General features: G+C 43.2%; 1 protein-coding gene across 2 annotated transcripts in view; it reads right to left on the bottom strand.

The window, feature by feature from the left end:
• WFDC1 (WAP four-disulfide core domain 1) overlaps positions 1–18,684 on the bottom strand; it is a 50,780-nt gene that overhangs the window by 10,198 nt on the left and 21,898 nt on the right. Inside the window, exons 2-4 of one of the 2 annotated variants that reach the window (XM_036751806.1) lie at positions 12,859–13,054; positions 7,523–7,606; positions 2,487–2,627 (exon numbers count right to left, since the gene is read on the bottom strand). In XM_036751806.1, the coding sequence (XP_036607701.1) occupies positions 2,487–2,627; positions 7,523–7,606; positions 12,859–13,054 (421 nt within the window). The remainder of the gene's footprint in view (positions 1–2,486; positions 2,628–7,522; positions 7,607–12,858; positions 13,055–18,684) is intronic. The other variant, XM_036751807.1, reaches the window with a different exon arrangement.

Raw genomic sequence — 18,684 nt, 5'->3', positions numbered from 1 at the left:
TGGTTCTCCTCTTCTGCCTTCTATGTGGAGAGTCTCATACTTTGCAATACAGAACTACATAGACATTTTGACAATTATCATCTACATTGTTTTTATTGCCTTACTGATACAATCTCTTAGACACCGGGGGAGTGGCCGAACAAATTGCAGCAAGCCAATGAAATGGAATACTGTCGCACCATTAGAAATGATAAAAGAGACGATTTCAGAGAATCCTGGGTAGTATGAACTGAAACAGTGAAGCGATCAGAACCAGGAGAATCATTTACACAAACACAGAGACATTCTAAAAAAAAGCAACTGCGAAAGACTTAAGAACTCGAATCAACGCAATGACCTGCCATGTCTGCGGGGGACCAGTGATGAAGCATGTTGTCCATCCCCTGACAGAAAGGGGACGGACAGAAGGTACATTAAAAGGTCTATATTTTTGGACATGGCTACTGTGTGGCCTGATTATGTTCATTTGTTACAAGGGTGTTTTTATTTTTCCTTTTCTTTTAGCTGGAGAGGAGGAACTTGAGGGGGCAAGGGGGCAAAAGTGATTTTTAAAAAAGGAGGGCCACAGAAATATTTTTTTAAATGCACAGAAAAGAACAGAAGGAAATTAAGAAGGATGTGCAGACAAGCAAGACAGTTTTGAAAGTTATGTGTAAAATTTATTATATGTTTTTTTAAAAGCACCTAACACCCAAAGTTATATGTAAAATTTATTATATGTTTTTTTAAAAGGGTACACAGTGAGCACTCAATTAATGCTTGTTCATTGGTTGATTGTTCCATAGAACCAAGGAAACAAAAGCAAGACAAATTTTTAATGGGCTTTTACATAATTTTTAAAGATTCCTTATTTCCAAGGTATCACACTTGACTTTTCAAAGGAGTTATGGTGGCACAGAGAGAGAGAATATTTGGCTTGGAGTCAGGAAGTCCTGAATTTAAGTCCATCCTTAGACTCATACTAGCTGTGTGACCCTGAAAAAGTCACTAACTTGCTCTCAGACTTAGTTTCCTCATCTGTAAAACAGGGATAATAAGAACATCTACTTCACAGTGTTGTTGTGAGGATCAAATGAGGTGCTATATGTAAAGCGCTTTTGAATCTTTGAGGAGCTATTGTAATTAATAATTAATCAAATTAATTGTTAATAAGAAGGTTGAATGACCTGCATTATAAAATGCAAGTAATAAAAAAGTATCATTCATCTGCAAAGGGCTCCCATATCACTTGACTCTGGTCCTGCCGTCAGGGAGCTTCCAGTCTATCTGAGAGGTGGCTGATGGGAGGGTGTCTGGATTCATACAGGGAACAATTGGAGAACAGGTACTTGATCTTTGGCTAAGGTCTAGAGGAGTTCAGGAGTGTGGGGCAGAATAGAAGGATTGGGAACTCTTCACAGGGAAGGTAGAACCCTAAATCCTCTGATCCTGTGAGTTTAGTAGAGCTGTGAAGGATGGAAAGAATTTACAAGAAACAAAGGTGGGGGCCAGCTGGGTGGAGCAGTGCATAGAGCACCAGCCGTGGAGTGAGGAAGACCTGAGTTCAAATTTGGACTCAGACACTGACTAGTTGTGTGACCCTGGGCAAGTCACTTAACCCTGATTATCTCTGAAAGAAAGGAAGGAAGGAAGGAAAGAAGGAAGGAAAGAAAGAAGGAAGGAAGGAGGAAAGAAAAAAGAAAGGGAGGAAGGAAGGCAGGAAGGAAGAAAGAAAGAAAGAAGAAGAAGAAGGAAGGAAGAGAAGAAAGAAAGGAAGAAAGGAAGGAAGGAAGAAGAAGGAAGGAAGAAAGAAAGGAAGAGAGAAAGAAGAGAAGGAGAAGAAAGGAAGAGAGAAAGAAGAAGGAAGGAAGAAAGAAAGAAAGAGAGAAAGGAAGGAAAGAGAGAAAGAGGAAGGAAGGAAGGAAGGAGAGAAAGAAAGGTGGAAAGGTTTGGGCTAATGAATATTGGAATTAGAAAAGGGCTGGAGTAGAAACAGATCAGTGTTTTCTGACCTGCCTTAGGAACTAGAACTTCAGTAATGGTCAAGTAAAAGGTCTTTGAAATCATTGAAAGGGAAATTAAACAGGCCAGGTTGAATGTCCTTCTGTCCCCGATCACCCATTCTCCTTTTTCACCCAACTCTGTGCCTTTCCCAAGCCATCCTCATTCCTGGAATAGCCTCCTTTCTCCATCCCTCTGTCCTCCTATGTTCCAATTCCTTCTTTTCTTAAAGGCCCAGCTCAGATGCTTTCCCATCCATGAAGCCTTCTCCAGTCCTCCCAGTGTGAGAGTGTTCTCCTCCATTTCCCTTCGACACTTTGTCTGGATCTTTCTTTTGCCCCATCACATTCTACCTTATATACTGGCTATCTGAGTGTGGCCTGCACCTGCCTCCTTTCCCTCATCAGACTGGAAACTCTTTTAGGGCAGGAACTGGGCCAACTCTGTCTCCTCTGTGCTGAGCTCAATGCCCCTCATGTGGGAGACGCCATTGTTGATGAACTGACCGGAAGCCTTCCGCTGCTTGATGCACTGCCCTCTGTTGGGGATGCCCTCCGCAGAGTTGCCAGGGTTTAGGATGTGACATTCATAGCCTGTGGGGCAGTGGAGAGGCTCTGCCCCATCCTCTGTGGTGCTGCAGGCCTCTGCTGGAAGAGACACAGAGAGAAGCCCCAGCTTATTGTACAATGCAAGGTGATTCTGGTGAGGTCTGCCATGCCTCCCCTTTCTGCAGAGGTTGGCTTCACCTCATTCAGCCAGTCCCTCAGGCTCCCATGGACAGCACAAAAAACTGGGAGGGCACTCAGGGTCATCCAGACCAGAGGTTCTTAACCATTTTTTGTGTCCTGGACCCCTTGGTAAAGCCTGAGGACCCCTTCTCAGAATCATGTTTTTTAAATGCATAAAATAAAACACATGGGATTACCAAGGAAGCCAATTCTATTGAAATACAATTCTCAAAATATATTTTTAAAATTAACCCAAGTTCACAGACCTCATGCCAAGGACCCATGATTTCTAGTCCAACCCATACCTAAGCAGGAATTCCCACTACAACATTCCCAAAGAGCGAACATTGAGCTTCCACTTGAATACCTCCAACGATGGGGAACTCATTATCTACCAAGGTAACACATTTCACTTTTAGATAGCACTAAATGTTAGGAAGTTTTTCTTCACAAAGAAGGCTAATGCCTCCTTTCAATTTCAACGCAGTGTTCTTGTGTCCGCTTAGAACAAGTCTATTCCTTTTTTCCCATAAGAAGATAGGGATTTGGACCTATGATTTCATTGATACATGTAGGGAACACCCAGATGAACAAACTCCCTTTGACCATGCAGACTGGCACCTTCTCTGCAGTTTATAGACTCGGTTGTCTGGGTACACCAAGTGGTTAAGTGACTTGCCCAGGGTCACACAGTCTGCCAGGGGCAGGATTTGAACCCAGATCTTTCCAACTGTGAAGCCAACTCTCTATTCACTGTGCCACTTTGGCTCTCATGATATCCTTTCAAATACCTGAAGACATTTCTCATCTGCCTCCCAGCTTCCTTGGCTTCCTTCAAGTCTCAGATGAAGTTCTACCATCTATAAGAAGACATTCATAAGAAGACATTCCCTATCCCTTTTGAGGCCATCTTCTCTCTAATTATCTCCAATTATCCTATCTGTATCTTGTTTGTACACAGTTGTTTTCATATTGCGTCCCTGCTCCAGGAAAGGTGCTGTCTTTGGTCTTTCTTTGTATCCTTACTGCTTAGCACAGCACCTGGCACCTAATTGGTGCTTAGTAAATGCTTGTTGACCAACTGATCTGCTGCGGCCTGAAATTCCACCATTAGAGCCTCAGTCCTCTGGCTTAAGATTTTGACCCCTATTACAGTGAAGTGTTTCCAGCTCCCCTACCCCAAGAATCTCTCTCCTTTATCATCCATTTACACATTTAAGGTAATAAATTTATCAACTGCTTTCCAGAGGATGGCTTCTGAGGAGGCCCTGGAATCCCATGACTCTGGAGGAGAGAGTGAGGCAGACGACTTTGCCCAGCCCTGCCTCAGTTAAATCCAATTCACCGCAGGTCAAGACATCCCCTGGTGCTGGGTCCTCTTCAAGCATAAAGGATGAGCAGGAACAATAGCCAGGCGCCGTGCTAAGCTCTTTACAATCATTGTCTCATTTGGCCCTCACAACAACCTGGGAGGGTGGGTGTGATCATTATGTTTATTTTACAGGTGAGGAAACTGAGGCAAACAGAGGCTTGCCAATGGTCACACAGCTAGGTCGGATTTGAATTTAGGTCTTCCTGACTGCAGGTTTCTATCAGAGGATGCTGACCCCCCTGTGGATGAAGGAGAAAGAAGGGGAGAAGACAGAGAATTGTCCAAATCACAGAATGCTAAGGACCTCAGTACATAACCTGTCAGAGAAGGAAAAGGACCTGAGAACATAGTCAGTGCTCTTACAGATGGTGCAAGGGACCCATTGTATAGATGATGAAACTGAGGGAAGTGAAGGCAAGCTTCCTCCTCTGAACACTTACCACCTAGGAGGAAAAATCCCGAGTTAAAACAGACACCAGAGAGAAGAGAAATGTTTCTCTCCTTAAGAGCAAGGTCTGGGGTGTGTGTGTGTGTGTGTGTGTGTGTGTGTGTTAGTGTTATGCTTAACAGATTTTGATGTAAGTGTTCAAGAAGTGCACATGAGGACCAAAAGGGGGCATCAGCTTCCCATCTTCTCTTCCCTGGTCTCTCTGCAGTGTCTGGGTGAAGGCAGCCTGATAGGGACGGGCATCCCAGGACTCTTTTTTTAAAGCACCAGCCCCTTGAACAATTTCTCCCTCCCCACTGGCTGCCCCACTCCCTCAGCCCAGTTACCAGTCGCCAGGATGGGGAAGAGAGAGGAAGGAAGGCAGCAGAGCAGCCCGCCCCACCCACCTCAATAGAGATGGTTTTGAGTTCAGAAAGTAATCCAAGGCAGGCTTCAATTCCTATCATTCATGTACATCAGAAAAATCAGGGGCCAGCAGAGGCTGGCTTAGACTGGAAACTAAGACCGGAGCTGGAACTAGGAATTTCGAAACCAAATTTAAATTCAGTTTAGCAGGGTTGGAGGGGCACAGAGAACAGTTTGACCAGGGGTGCAATTGTGCTGGAATGGGGGCATCCCATTCCCCAAAGGCAGCCAGGTGGAGCACTGGGTCTGGAGTCAGGAAGATCTGAGTACAAATCTGACCTTAGAGACTTATTTACTAGCTGTGTGACCCTGGGTACGTCATCTAACCTGTTTGCCTCAGTTTCCCTAACTGTAAAATGAAGATAATAATAGCATCTATTAATGCCTACTATTAAGCAGCTAGAATGGATGGAGTACCGGGTCTGGAGTCAGGAAGACCCGCCTTCCTGAGTTCAAATCTCGCCTCAGACACTTACAATCTGGATGACCCTGGACGAGTCGCTTAACTCTGTTTGTCTCAGTTTGCTCATCTGGAAAATGAGCTGGAGAAGGAAACGGCAAATCGCTCCAGTGTTTTTGCCAAGAAAACTCCCTAGATGGCATCATGAAGAGTCAGACATGACTGAAAAACAAATGAACAGCAACGCTGACACCTTAGGCAAAACACCAGGCAGGGAGGTGAGTGAACTGTGCCAGATGAGTAAATAACGCCACTGAATCCTACGCCAATTGTTTGTTTGGCATTTCAACCTTTGCCCTAAGAGGGCGCTGCTCATTTATAACAGGTAAGTGCCATGGGCCACATGTCTGTATTATCTCCCCTATGTTCCTTGATACCAAGGCCACGAGTGCCATCAGTGAATTGTAGACTTAGAGCTCATTTAGCCACTACCGGAGGGTGGGGAGAGGGGGGTGGCGATCCAGCAATATCTCTAACAGGTGGCCATCCAGTCCCTGCTTGAATACGTCCAACAACAGGGAACTCACTAACTAATGTGGCAGCCCGGTTCCATGTTCCTAGGACAAGTAAGATGTAGTGGAAAGTTCTCTGGACCTGTGTCCAAATCCCAGCTCCACCAATTACTGGTTGGGCAAATTTGGGCTAGTCATCTGAAGTCCAAACCTCAGTTTCCTCATGCAAAAAAAAAAAAAAATAGATTAGGTGAAGTCTAAGATCCCTTCCAGTTTCAAATCTAATGTCTTTTCACTTTTAGAGGCAATCGGGGTTAAGTGACTTGTTTAGGGTCACACAGCTAGCAAGGGTCTGAGGCTGGATTTGAACTCAGGTCCTCCTGACTCCAGGGCCAGTGCTCTATCCACTGTACCACCCAGCTGCCTCCTCAAATCTGATGTCACTGTAGGACAGCTCCATTTAAGGAAGGTGCCCACACCAGCTGTGCCTTCATTTCCCACCATGCTGTGATCATCTGGACTTCTCCATCATATCACACACCAGATCCCTCCCCTCTCCCCCACCTCAGCTTCCACATTAGAATGTAAGCTCCTCGAGGGCAGGAGCTGATTTTTTTTTTGCTTATATTTGCATTCCCAGCGTTTGGCTCGGTGTCTGCCTCATTTAGTTGTTCAGTCCTTTTGCAGTCATGTCTGACTCTTCATGGCTGCATTCAGGGTTTTCATGGCAAAGATACTGGACTGGTTTGCCATTTCCCTCTCCAGCTCATTTGACAGATGAGGAAACTGAGGCAAACAGGGTAAGTGACTTGCCCAGGGTCATACAGCTACCAAGTGTCTGAGGCTGGATTTGAACTCAGGAACAGGAGTCTCTCTGATTCTAAGCCTGGCATTCTATCCACAATGCCACCCCGTCTGTCATATAATAAGCACTGAATAAATGTTTGTTGACTGACTGATTGAGCTGTATTGAGTTGAAATCTACCTCCCCACAGCTCCATACACTGTAGCTCTTTCTGCACTCTGGGATTAAGCAGAATAAATTTAGGTCTTTTTTCAACTCAGCTCTTCAGATAACTTGAAGACAGCTGTCATATCCCCTCCCCCAAATGGTTTCCTCTCCAGGCTAAGCATCCCTTCAGTGGATCCTCATGAAGCACGATCTGAAGGCTCCTTACCAATTTGGTATAAGTAGCACCCAAGGATATCTGCAAGCTTCCAGCAAAGAACAGTTTTCTTTCTGTTTACTGAGATGACTAGATGGCTCGGTGGTAGAGTGCTGGGCCTGGGTTCAAATTCAGCCTCAGACACTTACAAGCTGTGTGGTCCTAGACAAGTCATTTAACCCCTGCTTGCCTCAGTTTCCACTTCAGTAAAATGAGGATAATAAAAGCACCCACTTCCTAGGATTGTTGTGAGGATCAAATGCGATAATATGCACAAAGTGCTAAGCAAGTACCTGACACATAGTAGGTGCTTCATAAATATATCTTGCTCCCTTCCTTCTTTCCTTCCTTCCTTGCTGGAGATGTACTTTACAATGGCTTCCCAAGGGTTGCCAGGTCCATTCTGCAATTTTCACTTGGCAGGCCCAGAATCTCTACATACGATCAGTGACATATAAGCTACGGACAAGCCTGATTGGTTACACCATGGAAGACCACACATTCATTGTACCTTGTAAAACCTCCTCTGGTCCATCAAGCAGCCAGCCATTGCCTCCCAGCCAGCGTGGTTTGGGCTGCACCAGCCAGTCTAGAACTAATAAAACACATGGTCATGTTAGTAACTTGTCATATCATGGCAATTCCAATGAAGAAGCCTTCTTTGTTGGCTCAGCCCTGAAGTCATTTCCAGGAGCACCCCCCAATAACCCCTAGTGGACTTAGAGAATGGGAAGGACCTTTGGCTGGAGGGCAAACAGGGTCTATGGGGCACAGGGGCTGGGCCGAAGTGATGGGATGCAAGGGCCCTTGGGAAGGTACACTGCCACTAACCAGCACGTTTGACCACTGAGACCCAGAATACAGGGCTAGGGATTCAAATGAACACCTTCGACAAGTCACTAGACTTCTCTGAAATTTGGTTCACTTAACAAATAAATGTGTTCATATAACCTATATCAAATTGCTTACTGTCTCAGGAAAGGGGAAGGTGAGGGAGGGAAAAAAAAACTGAAATTCAATTTTTAAAAAATGAATGTTAAAAATTATCTTTATATGTAAGTGGGGAAAAATAAAATAATATTTTAAAAAACATATAAATGTGTTGAACTAAAATTTGGTGAGTCATTGCTTTGAGTTAAACACACTCCCTTCTCACTCCTCTTTTTAAAAATACAAATAACTCTAGAGTCCTAACACATGAAATTCCCCACATCTTAGTAGGGAGGCACACAGCACACAACAGGGGCAAGATATGTTTGCTGAACTGAACAGAATGAATTTATCAGAAGCAACAGCTCACTTTTATGGCTCTATAAGCTTTGAAAAATGCTTTACATATTGTTTCACCTGAGCCTCACAACAACCCTGGGAGGTAGGTGCTATTATCATCATCCCGATTTAAAGATGGGGAAACCGAGGCAGGCAGGGGTTCAGTGACTTGGCCAATATCACGCAGCTAGTAATCGTTCGAGGTGTGATTTTGAGCTCAGGTAGTGAGATGATCTACTTGGTAACAAACACATTTGTGTGGATATGTGCACATCCATATATACACGTATATACACGTGTGTATACATACATACATATATTATATACATACATACATATATATATATACAGAGAGAGAGAGAGAGAGAGAGAGAGAGTGTGTGTGTGCTGGCTGTGAAATCAGGAAGATTCGAATTCAAATCCTGCCTCAGGAATGTGGCCCGGGGCAAGTCACCTAACCTAGCCCGGCCTCAGCTTCTTCATTGACAAAATGGGATGAGAGTATCTACTTCACAGGGCTGTTGTGAGATAGCACATGACAACATATTGTGGTGCTTTGTACACCTTAATGAGCCACATAAGTGCTGGGTGTTCTTATAATTGGGTCTTGCTGGCTCTAAATCTAGCCCTCTAGTCCCTGGACTGCCTAGTTTTATATACACACAAGTATGTGTGTATACACGCACACACACAAGCATGTATATATATATATGCATATATATATGCATACGGTATGTGCATGCCTACACATGTGATTATATACATGTGTATATGCGATATGTGCCTATATTTATATACACATGTGTATATGTATGTGTATTATATATGTGTGTATACATACACACACTCATTTGATCCTAACAACAAACCTATTAGTTCCATTTTATAGAAGAGAAAAAGTGAGGCAAAGAGAGAAGTTGTTTCTTATCCAGAATCTCATAATTAGTGTTTAAAGCAGGATTTGAATTTGGGTCTTACTGACTCAAAATCCAACCCTCTATTTCACTACACTACCTAACTGCCTCCCAAGGCACTGAACATCCCAGAAAGGAGAGCGGAGGATTGAACTTTGCCCGGTTCCTCATTTTGCCAACGTCTGGTCCTACTCAAGTCCTCTTTCTGATATAAACTAGTCCTCATGGCACCTCTAGCCTGCCGCCTCACATCTTAGGTCCCGAGGTTATTTTGGGTGTCCCAAAAGTGTTGGTGCGGTAATGTTCAGGACACCCTAAACAGTCCAGGTCTCGCTAGGCAGGGGAGGACAGTAAGACCTAGAGGAGGGAAGAATTTGCTCGTTCAAAGGAATCAGGAAGGAAAGAGAAAACTAGATGGTCTCTAAGGGCTTTTCCAGCCTTACAATCCCATGACTCTCCTTTGGTTTAAACATTGCCCTTTCTCGCTCCTCTTAAAATGTGAACATGTCCAAGGTCTAACAAGGAAGTCCTAACACTTTAGTAAGAATGTACCCAACATGATGGCCTCCCCATAATAAATGTTTCTTCCAGCACTCTCCCTCCTGAAGCTTTTCTCCCAGACTTTGTGGCACAAAGTCTGTGTATCTCAGGTGGAAACATTCTTAGCCTTTGAGTGCAAGGAAGTGACCCATGAAGTAAAAATGCCAATGGAGTAATGCCAATATTCAGAGCTGATTCCACCACCAGGCACCACTTCCAAGAAGACTTCCCTGGTCAAACACTTACTGTGAAACCCGTTCCAACAAGCTTTGTTTACTGAGGATTTACACATGTGTCTTGGTGCTATCCTAATTTGTATCCCCCATTCACAATATGAATCATATCCATATTTATCCAGTCCCTGAGGCATGAAGTGTCTTCTTCAAGGAACAGCCACTAGACCCGTGTACCTAAAAGGGAAGGAGCTTTCAGGAGAGGGAAGAATAAGAAGAAAGACAAGACTGGAAGTAGCCAAGTTAATGGGACTTTAAATGCTGAGTAAAAGACTTTATATTTGATCCTCAAGGTAATAGGGAGCCATTGGAGTTGAGAGTGAGGTGTGACTTGATCAGACCTCTTAGAAACATTACTTTGGAAACAAAGTGGAGGATTGATTGGCATTGGGAAGAGATGAGGTAGGGAGGCCATTTAGAAAACCACTGCAATCATCCAGGTGACAGGAGATAAGGGACTGCTCTAGGGTTGTGGTTGTGTGAGTGTAGACACCACAGATGAGGAAGTCATGAAGGAAGGTATGACAAGGTTGGACAACAGACTGGATATGTGGAGTGAGTGAGGAGCCGGCGGAACAGCAACATTGAGAGGCTGGATGAATGCATGAGAGTGGCACCTTAGGCTAGAATGTCATGAACCTCAAATGAGATAATGGATAATAAGCCACTCTGCCACCTTTAAAGTGCTATGTAAATGTTAGTTATCATCAACATCATCATCCTCACCATTGTTGTTGTTAGTAATAACTAGCAAAGTCTTTCTAGGAGCACTGCCCTGCTTAGAGGTGGAACTAGAGGCAACTGAAAATCCACTCTGGTTCCCAGGCTTCCACTCTGGGGATGATCCCTTCCCCAAGCCTTCCACTGGACTCCCATTGAATTCTTAGGGCAATGTTCATGGAGCAACACAGAGATGTGTGGGAAAACAATGAATAGCTGGGCTTTTGGGAGAAAAAAGTATAAAGTGTATGGACACACACTTTGAAGTTTACTATGCATTGCTCACACTTTCTTAAGTCTAGTAGATTACAAAACAATAACCCAAACCCTGATTTATCACAATTGCTGATTTCTAAGGTATAAAGGCTCTCACTGAAAATCTGACAATTGGCTCTTGCAAGCTGTTTAGAGCTGGTTCCAGTGCACCCCTGCCATCTACAATAATTGGAAAGTTAGGAAGAAGCAGGGCAGGGAAGAGAAAAGTTCTGTTTAGGAAATGTTCAGTTTGAGATGCCTAGGGGACATCTAGTTCAAGATGTCCAAGAGGCAACAGGTGGTGAGGGACTGGAAGTCAGGTGACAGGTAGGGTTGGCTCTACAGACCTAGGAATCATGCACATAGAGATGATATCTAGACCCATGGGAGCTGATGTGATCACCAAGAGAGATGGTATAGAAGGAGAAGAGAAGAAGGTCTGGGACAGTCCATGAGGAATAGGCACAGCCAATGCAAATATTATGTCAATTTTATAGATGGGGAAACTGAGTCTTGGGGAGGGTGAAAAGACTAGCTCATGATTGCACAGTTAGTGAGAAAGAGAGGTGTGACTAGAATCTGGGTCTTCTGACTTAAGGTGTATTTGTTTCTTTGTTCTTCCTCTCTATACTATACACTAGGCAGAAAAGAATAGGGGTTATGAAGGGGGAAGAATTCTACATAGGGGATACTTGTGAATATATAGAAATAAATTTATTTGACATCCCTTTGAGCATGAACAATAAAAATGGCTCACATTTACATATGTCTTTAAGTTTTGGAGAATGCATTACACATATCTCATTTGATCCTCAAAACTACCCTGTGAGATAGGGGGCTATTAGCCTCCATTTTACAGATGAGGAAAGTGAGGAAAACAGGGTTAAATGAGTTGCCCAGGGGCACATAGCTAGTAAGTGTCTGCTACCCTATATACCTTGCAGGAATTTCTCAATAATTTTTAAAACATACTTAGAGAACCAGTATATCCTAGTAGGCAGGGGACTGGCCAAAAATTGGCAATGGGAGAAGGGAATAAGGGAACCACGTCCAAACAGCCCGCCATCTTGTAAAGCCAAGAACACCTGCTTGCTGTAGTCTTGGCTTACAGACCTTGTTGCCCATGTGGGAAACATGATATAGTGAAAAGGGGGCTGGACAGGAATCAGGAGAGCCAGGTTCTAGCATCTGGCTCTGTCACTTCTTAGCTGGGGAATTTGGACAGTTCAATTTTCCTTTTAGAACTCAAGTTTCCTCCACTGTACGATGAGGGGGTCAAATTACATGATCTATAAGGACCCTTCCAGTTCTCTAAAAATTATATTCTAGGAAAAAACAAAGGCATCAAGGGAAAATGTCCATCTCACATGGCCATGGGAAGCCTTGGGCGCTCATTTGTAGCAGTAGGAAGCTCTTATTCTACCTTGGCCCTCTGTAGGTCTAGACAGAGCTTCATTCAACATTAATTCATGATAGAATGACCCAATAATGATGACAATGGTGATGCTGATGATGGTGATGGTGATGATGATGATGCTGATGATGATGATGAAGATGGTGATGATGGTAAGGGTGATGGTGATGATGGTGAAAGTTCAAAAATGATGTGCCCTCGCCCTGGGTTTAAAAAGTTTACTTCTCAAATACAGTTTATTTCCCTAGGCTTTGAGCTTCCATTTCAAAACATGGGATTTGGCTTCATTCATGCATGTATGCATCATTCATTCATTTATTCATTTATTCATTCACTGCCAGATGTATCACGGAGGGTGGTATTTTCAGGCATTAAAAATACTGCAGCTACAGAAAGATATATTAAAGGCTTCGGGCTTCTCCCTTTGCCTCATTCCCCACCCTCCAACCCCATTATGGAGCTGAAGGAAACTGCTCCCCTTGACCCTAGCTCTGACCCTTACCTGGTGGAGGCTGCACTGATTCCAGACAGGCGTAGGTACACCCATTAAAGCAGCAACGTTTGTGCCTTTCACACACTGAATCTGAACGGCAGCTGGTCACTTCACAAGCCCCTTTAGGTAATGTTTGGGGGGGTGGGGGACAGCGCTCATTCCGGGGATGGTGGCCACCATGAGAATGGAGAGGGTATTCATAATCCTTGATTCCGAGAGAGAGAGAGAGAGAGAGAGAGAGAGAGAGAGAGATTCATTTTAAGTAAAATAGAATTAAATGTGTATCCAGAAATAGTTAATACCTCTTCATACTATCATTTATGTGGGTATGGACCACCCTACTGCAGCTATCTCAATATCTCAATTTAGGCTCTCATTCCTCCCTCTTCTCCCCAGTCTATTATGATGGATTCCCAACTGTTCTTACTGCCTCCAATCTCTCCTTTTTGTAATCTATCCTTCACGCCGGTAGCATTGAAGAAATCCTCCTAAATCATAAAAGTCTGAATTCCTGATCTTGGCATTCAAGACTTTCTAGAATATGGTTCCAACTTACCTTTCCATATTTCTCTCATTTGACTTCTCTTCACGTACTTTATATCACAGCCATTCTGGACTATGGCAGGTAGGTAACAGTGGACTTAAAATCCCAGAGATAAATTCAAAGTCTGCCTCAGATACTAGTTATGTGACCATGGGCAAGTGACTTTTAACCACTCAGTCTCAATTTCCTCATTTGTAAAATGGGGGTATTAACAGCACCTGCTTCATTAGGATGTTGTGAAGATCAAATAACATGGAATAATACTTTGCAAATCTTAAGAAGTTAAATAAGTGTTAGCTCTCATCATTACTATTTTCAGTCTCTGGTATCCATCCTGCCTTATCCTGTTTCTTTGCTCATACTGTCCTGATTATAATGGTTTCTCTGTTTCTCAAAGTCCCTCTCTTTTTCTCAATGCTCAAGGCAGATGTCACATCCTCTCTAAAGTCTTTGCTAAGCCTTCCTAAAATGAATGTGATTTCTTCCTTATTATATAAATAAGCACTTTGCCTGTACTTCTCATTCACACTTAGGTCTATGCTCATGTGCTCATTAATGCATCAATCTGTTTGTATCATAGTAGAAACATTCTTGTGACTTAGAGTTTAAAGAAAACTTAGGGATAATCTTGTATAATTTCTTCATTTACAGATAGGAAAACCAAGGCCTAGAAAAGCTAGGTGACTTTTCTGTATGAATATATATCTTTCTCCTTTTTTAAAACATAAACTCCTTGAGGAGAGGATCTGTGTCAAATCTATCTTTATAGCCCTCATGCTAAACACAAGGACCTTATGGACCAGAGGTATCAATCACAGGGCCATATGCACCCCCATTCCTATTTGAGTTTGACATCACTGTTGTAGACAGAGTTGTTCAATGAGGATTTGTGGGTTGCTTTAAAAAAAACTCAATTTATCTTCACCATTAGGGAAGGCTATGTTTTTTTTTTTGTTGTTCTTGGAAAGGAATAATAGAAACATCACTCCTTCCTCTGGCTCTAAATCAGGGGTTCTTACCTTTTTTTGTGTCATGGATACTTTTGGTAGTCTGGTCAAGCCAATGGACCGCTTCTCAGAATAAAGCTTTTAATGCACAAAATAAAATGCATAAGATTACAAAGGAAACCACTTTCACCAGTTCACAGACCTTTCAGCTCAAGAATTTCTACTCTTAAGCTAGGGTCCTACAAGAAAAACAAAGCCCCAGGCAAGAAACTTACATGAAAATAGTTGTAGAGCATATAAGGAATTAGGGATCTGGGTATCCCCAAGCAGGGCAATGTCCTAAATGTTCCAGTATGGCTATAGCCCTGGACTGAAACATTGCTTACTTTATTTATTTGTTTGTTTATTTATCTATTCATTCATCTATTTATTTACTTGTTTATTTATTTATTGAAGCAATCAGGGTTAAGTGACTTGCCCAGGGTCACACAGCTAGGAATGTCTGAGGACAAATTTGAACTCAAGTCCCCCTGACTCCAGGGCTGGTGCTCTGTCCACTGAACCACCTAGCTGCCCCTCCTTTATTTTTTAAAATTGTTTTTTTCTCAAACAAATTCATTACAGAGTCATCAGATGGCAGAATTGATTGAGACCTTTGGAGACCCTCCAGTTTACAGGTTCTAAAACTGGGATCCATGAATTCAGTTTTTAAAAATTCTATATATTTTGATGACTATATTTTAATAAAATTGATTTGCTTTGTAATCCCATGCATTTTATTTTATGCCTTTGAAAATATTATTTTGAGAAGGGGTCTATTGGCTGCAACAGACTGGCAAGGGTGTCCAGGACATATGAAAAAAAAGCATACGAACCCCTGATCCATTCCAACCATCTCCTACGAGGATACTGAGTCCCAGGCAGTTAAGCATATTGTTACTTTTTAAAGTAATGAATTGTGACCTATTTTCTTTCTCTTCCCTTTTCTCTCCTCTGAGGCCTTCACTCTCATCTCCGGTAATGTCCTGAGAAGTCAGCAGATCTAGCCCCATTCTACTGTTTAAAGGACAGGATGAGGAGTCCGTGTCCTCTGAGTATCCTCTGACCCTGGAATCCATTCCAAGATGACAGAAGGAGGTGCCATGAATGGGGTCTGGCTTCCTCCCTGGGGAGCCTCTAGGGAGCTGAGACCTGCTCTGATTCCAAGTTTGCTCCCAAACCTTCCCTCTCTGAGGAAACCAGCACAATGCTTGTCTGAGCTCATCTGGCTTGGTGGTTATTAATAGCAAGCAAAATTCTTTCAGAGAATTTCTGAACCCCAGCCACCAGGAACTGAGGGAAAGTGCCTGCTCCTATCTTGTTACAAGAAAGAGAAATCTGAAACTGTTCCCTTCACTTACCTACCTAAGCTTTATTCTAGCTACTTTGTTCCTGTGTGCTGGTCCTTCAATAAACGTTTATTAATCACCAGGCACTATGCTAAACTCTGGGGGAACAAAAAGAGCAGAAAGATAATCCCTGCCCTCAAGGAGCTTACAATCTAATGAATGTACTTGGAGGAATTGGTTCCTCTGATGGGGATTGCATTGCAGTGAAACCTTTCCACCATAGAAATGTAGGATTTCAGGTACCCCTACCAGCCAAGCGAACAGCTCTCAGCTGGTATCTATCTCCACATCAGAAAGGGTCTGGTTCCTTTAGTGACTGTGTCATCTAAACCTACAAACTCTTCTACCTTCTGGCCATTTGTAGCCTGTGACTGACTGGCTAAGAGACTGGAAGAACTCAGAGAGAAACTCAAGAGTTGAGGTTTTATCACTCTGTGGAGTGAATTTTGAAAAACCTGGGGCAGTATGGACACATTTGGGATCAGACAGGACCTCGTTTAATAGATGAAGAAATTGATGGCTGGAAAGGTTAAGCGCTTTACCCAAGGAGTCATAAGTAATAAGAAGGAGAGCCTAGAATCTGAACCTAGGACCTCCAAGCAGTAGACTTGTTTTTTTCAGAATGTACCCAGGTTTGAATACTGCCTCTGAAAGTGCGTGTCCTAGAGAAGGTCACTACTACCACCTCCACCCCCATTTTATAGATAGAGAAACTGAGGTCCAGGATAGTGTAATGGAAGAAGCACCTGACATAAAATCAGAGGACCTAAGTTTGAATTCTGACCGTTGCTACTTGTGTAAATTATTTGACCTCTCTGGGCCTCAGTTTCCCTATTTTTCAAATGAGGGAGTCAGAATAAATGTCCCTTCTAGCTTTAAGCGCATGATCCTTTGGTCTGGATGTGAACCCTCTCATCTCCAGGGTCCCTTTAAGATCTAAATCTCGTGATCCTGCTTCCTATTATCTCTGAGCCCCCACCAACATAAACTTGGGAGATCCAGATAGCAATCGGAAGACCTGGGTGGGGAAACACCCAGGAAATTAAGCAAGAAGAAAAAAAAATATTTTTTTTCCTGAAACTTAAATAACTTTTAAACTAAATAAAACTTAGACTTTTATTTCCTGGAAATATTTAAATATCCCAAAGAAAAGTTCATCTGTATAACGCAGGATGATAGGACTTGGGAGTTGAAAGGGACCTGGTTCTTTATTTTATAAATGGGCAGAGCAATGAATTATCCCAGGTTATAGAGGTGGCAAGCAAAAGAACCACAATTCAAACTCAGGTCCTCCGACTCCAAATTTGGTGTTCTTGCCCTCCAGCTAGGGGACAGCTGTGGCCCAGCAGAAAGAGCAGTGCAGTCAGAGTATCTGAGTTCAAATTACTACCTCTAGTGACTTCGGCCACTATTGACTGGATCCTCAATTTCCTGGAGGTTGGACTAGATGGCCCTTGAGGTCCCTTGAGTTTGCCAATATTTCTTTTTCTTCCAAGTTTTTCCTTCCCACCCCTTTACCCCTCCTCCCTCCCTGCCCCCAGCATGATATAATGGGAAGAATGCTGGATATGGAACCAGAGGAGCTGAGTTCAAAAACTGGCCTTGACTAGCCATATGACTGTGGGTAAGTCATTTCATCCTTCTCCCTCTGCAAAATGAAAGGTTTGGACTAGATTAGTTCAAAAGTTCTTTCTAACTCTAAATACCTGATCCTTCCCTTCTGTAGGTACCAGCGCTAGGATAATTTTAGCTGACATTTATGCAACATATAATAACATATATAATAATGGCAGTAGCTAGTATTTATGTAACAATTTAAAGTTTGCGAAGCACTTCCTATGTGTTCTCTCCTTTGATCCTCACAATAATGCTGGAAGTGGGGTGCTATTATTGTTCCCACTTTACAAATGAGAAAACCAAAGTGCAGGGATGTTAAATGACTTGCCCAGGGTTACACAGCTAGTAAGCGTCGGAGGCAGGATTCAAACTCAGGTCCTTCTGACTCTGTGCACAGAGCTCTATCCACTGTGCCACCTCGCTGCCAAAGTTTTTGGTACAGTGCTTATGTTTTTTGCAAAACACTCCACGCACATTATCTCGAGTACCCCAAAAGTCACGTTACATGTATTATGAGCCTCGTTTTACAGAGAAGTTAAGTGATTTGCCCAGTCACATAATTCTGGTCAGCTTCAGACACAGGTTCCTCCTGATTCCAGGTCCAGGATTCCACCCACCATAGCAGAGAAAAAAAAAAAGACAAATAACTCGATGCTTGTCAGAAAAAGACAATGTTGATATCAGGGGAAAGATTGGCTTATGAGTCCAGGCAGAGGTGAAGGTGGTGATGGAGAAGGGACAGGATGGGAGGAGATGGGAGAAGGGTGCAGCCAGCCACCTGATTCAGGAAGGGATCCCTAGCCAATCTGTGGCAAAGGACCGCTTTCTGCATTTTAAAGGAGGCTTGTCTGACTATCCAAAGAGAGGATTAACTGACCCTCTCCTATCACCTTTAAAAACAAGTAGTGTCTGAGAGGTAGGGCTGCCAACAAAGCTGGGGGATTGCTCTCAATGCTCTGCAGATGACTTCAGTTCACAGCCAAGGAGGGTTTGGGCAACTGCGATTTTGTCAATGACTAAAAACAGACTTATACAACGGAAACGGAATTTCTACCTAGTCCAAAACCAAGATTTTGCAGGAAATTATTGAGGTCATCGTGGGCTCAATAGAAGGGAAAAGATTCTAACAATCAGAGCTCTCCCAGCATGGAATGGACTGCCGCTGGAGGCTGTGGGCTCCTCCTCATTGGAGGTCATCAAGCAGAGGATTATTGATACATTGAGCGAGAGTCTTACAGACAGCTCGCTGGTACCGCGGACAGAGCATTCAGCTTTGTGGCAAGAAGAATTAATTTCAAAGCCTGCGGGTGACACCAACAAGCTGGGGAACCCTAAGAAA

The sequence above is a fragment of the Trichosurus vulpecula genome, chromosome 3, assembly GCF_011100635.1.
Source record: "Trichosurus vulpecula isolate mTriVul1 chromosome 3, mTriVul1.pri, whole genome shotgun sequence".
Lineage (NCBI taxonomy): Eukaryota > Metazoa > Chordata > Mammalia > Diprotodontia > Phalangeridae > Trichosurus > Trichosurus vulpecula.
The sequence above is the reverse complement of the archived record's forward strand: the minus strand, read 5'-3'. Positions and strand labels throughout refer to the sequence as shown.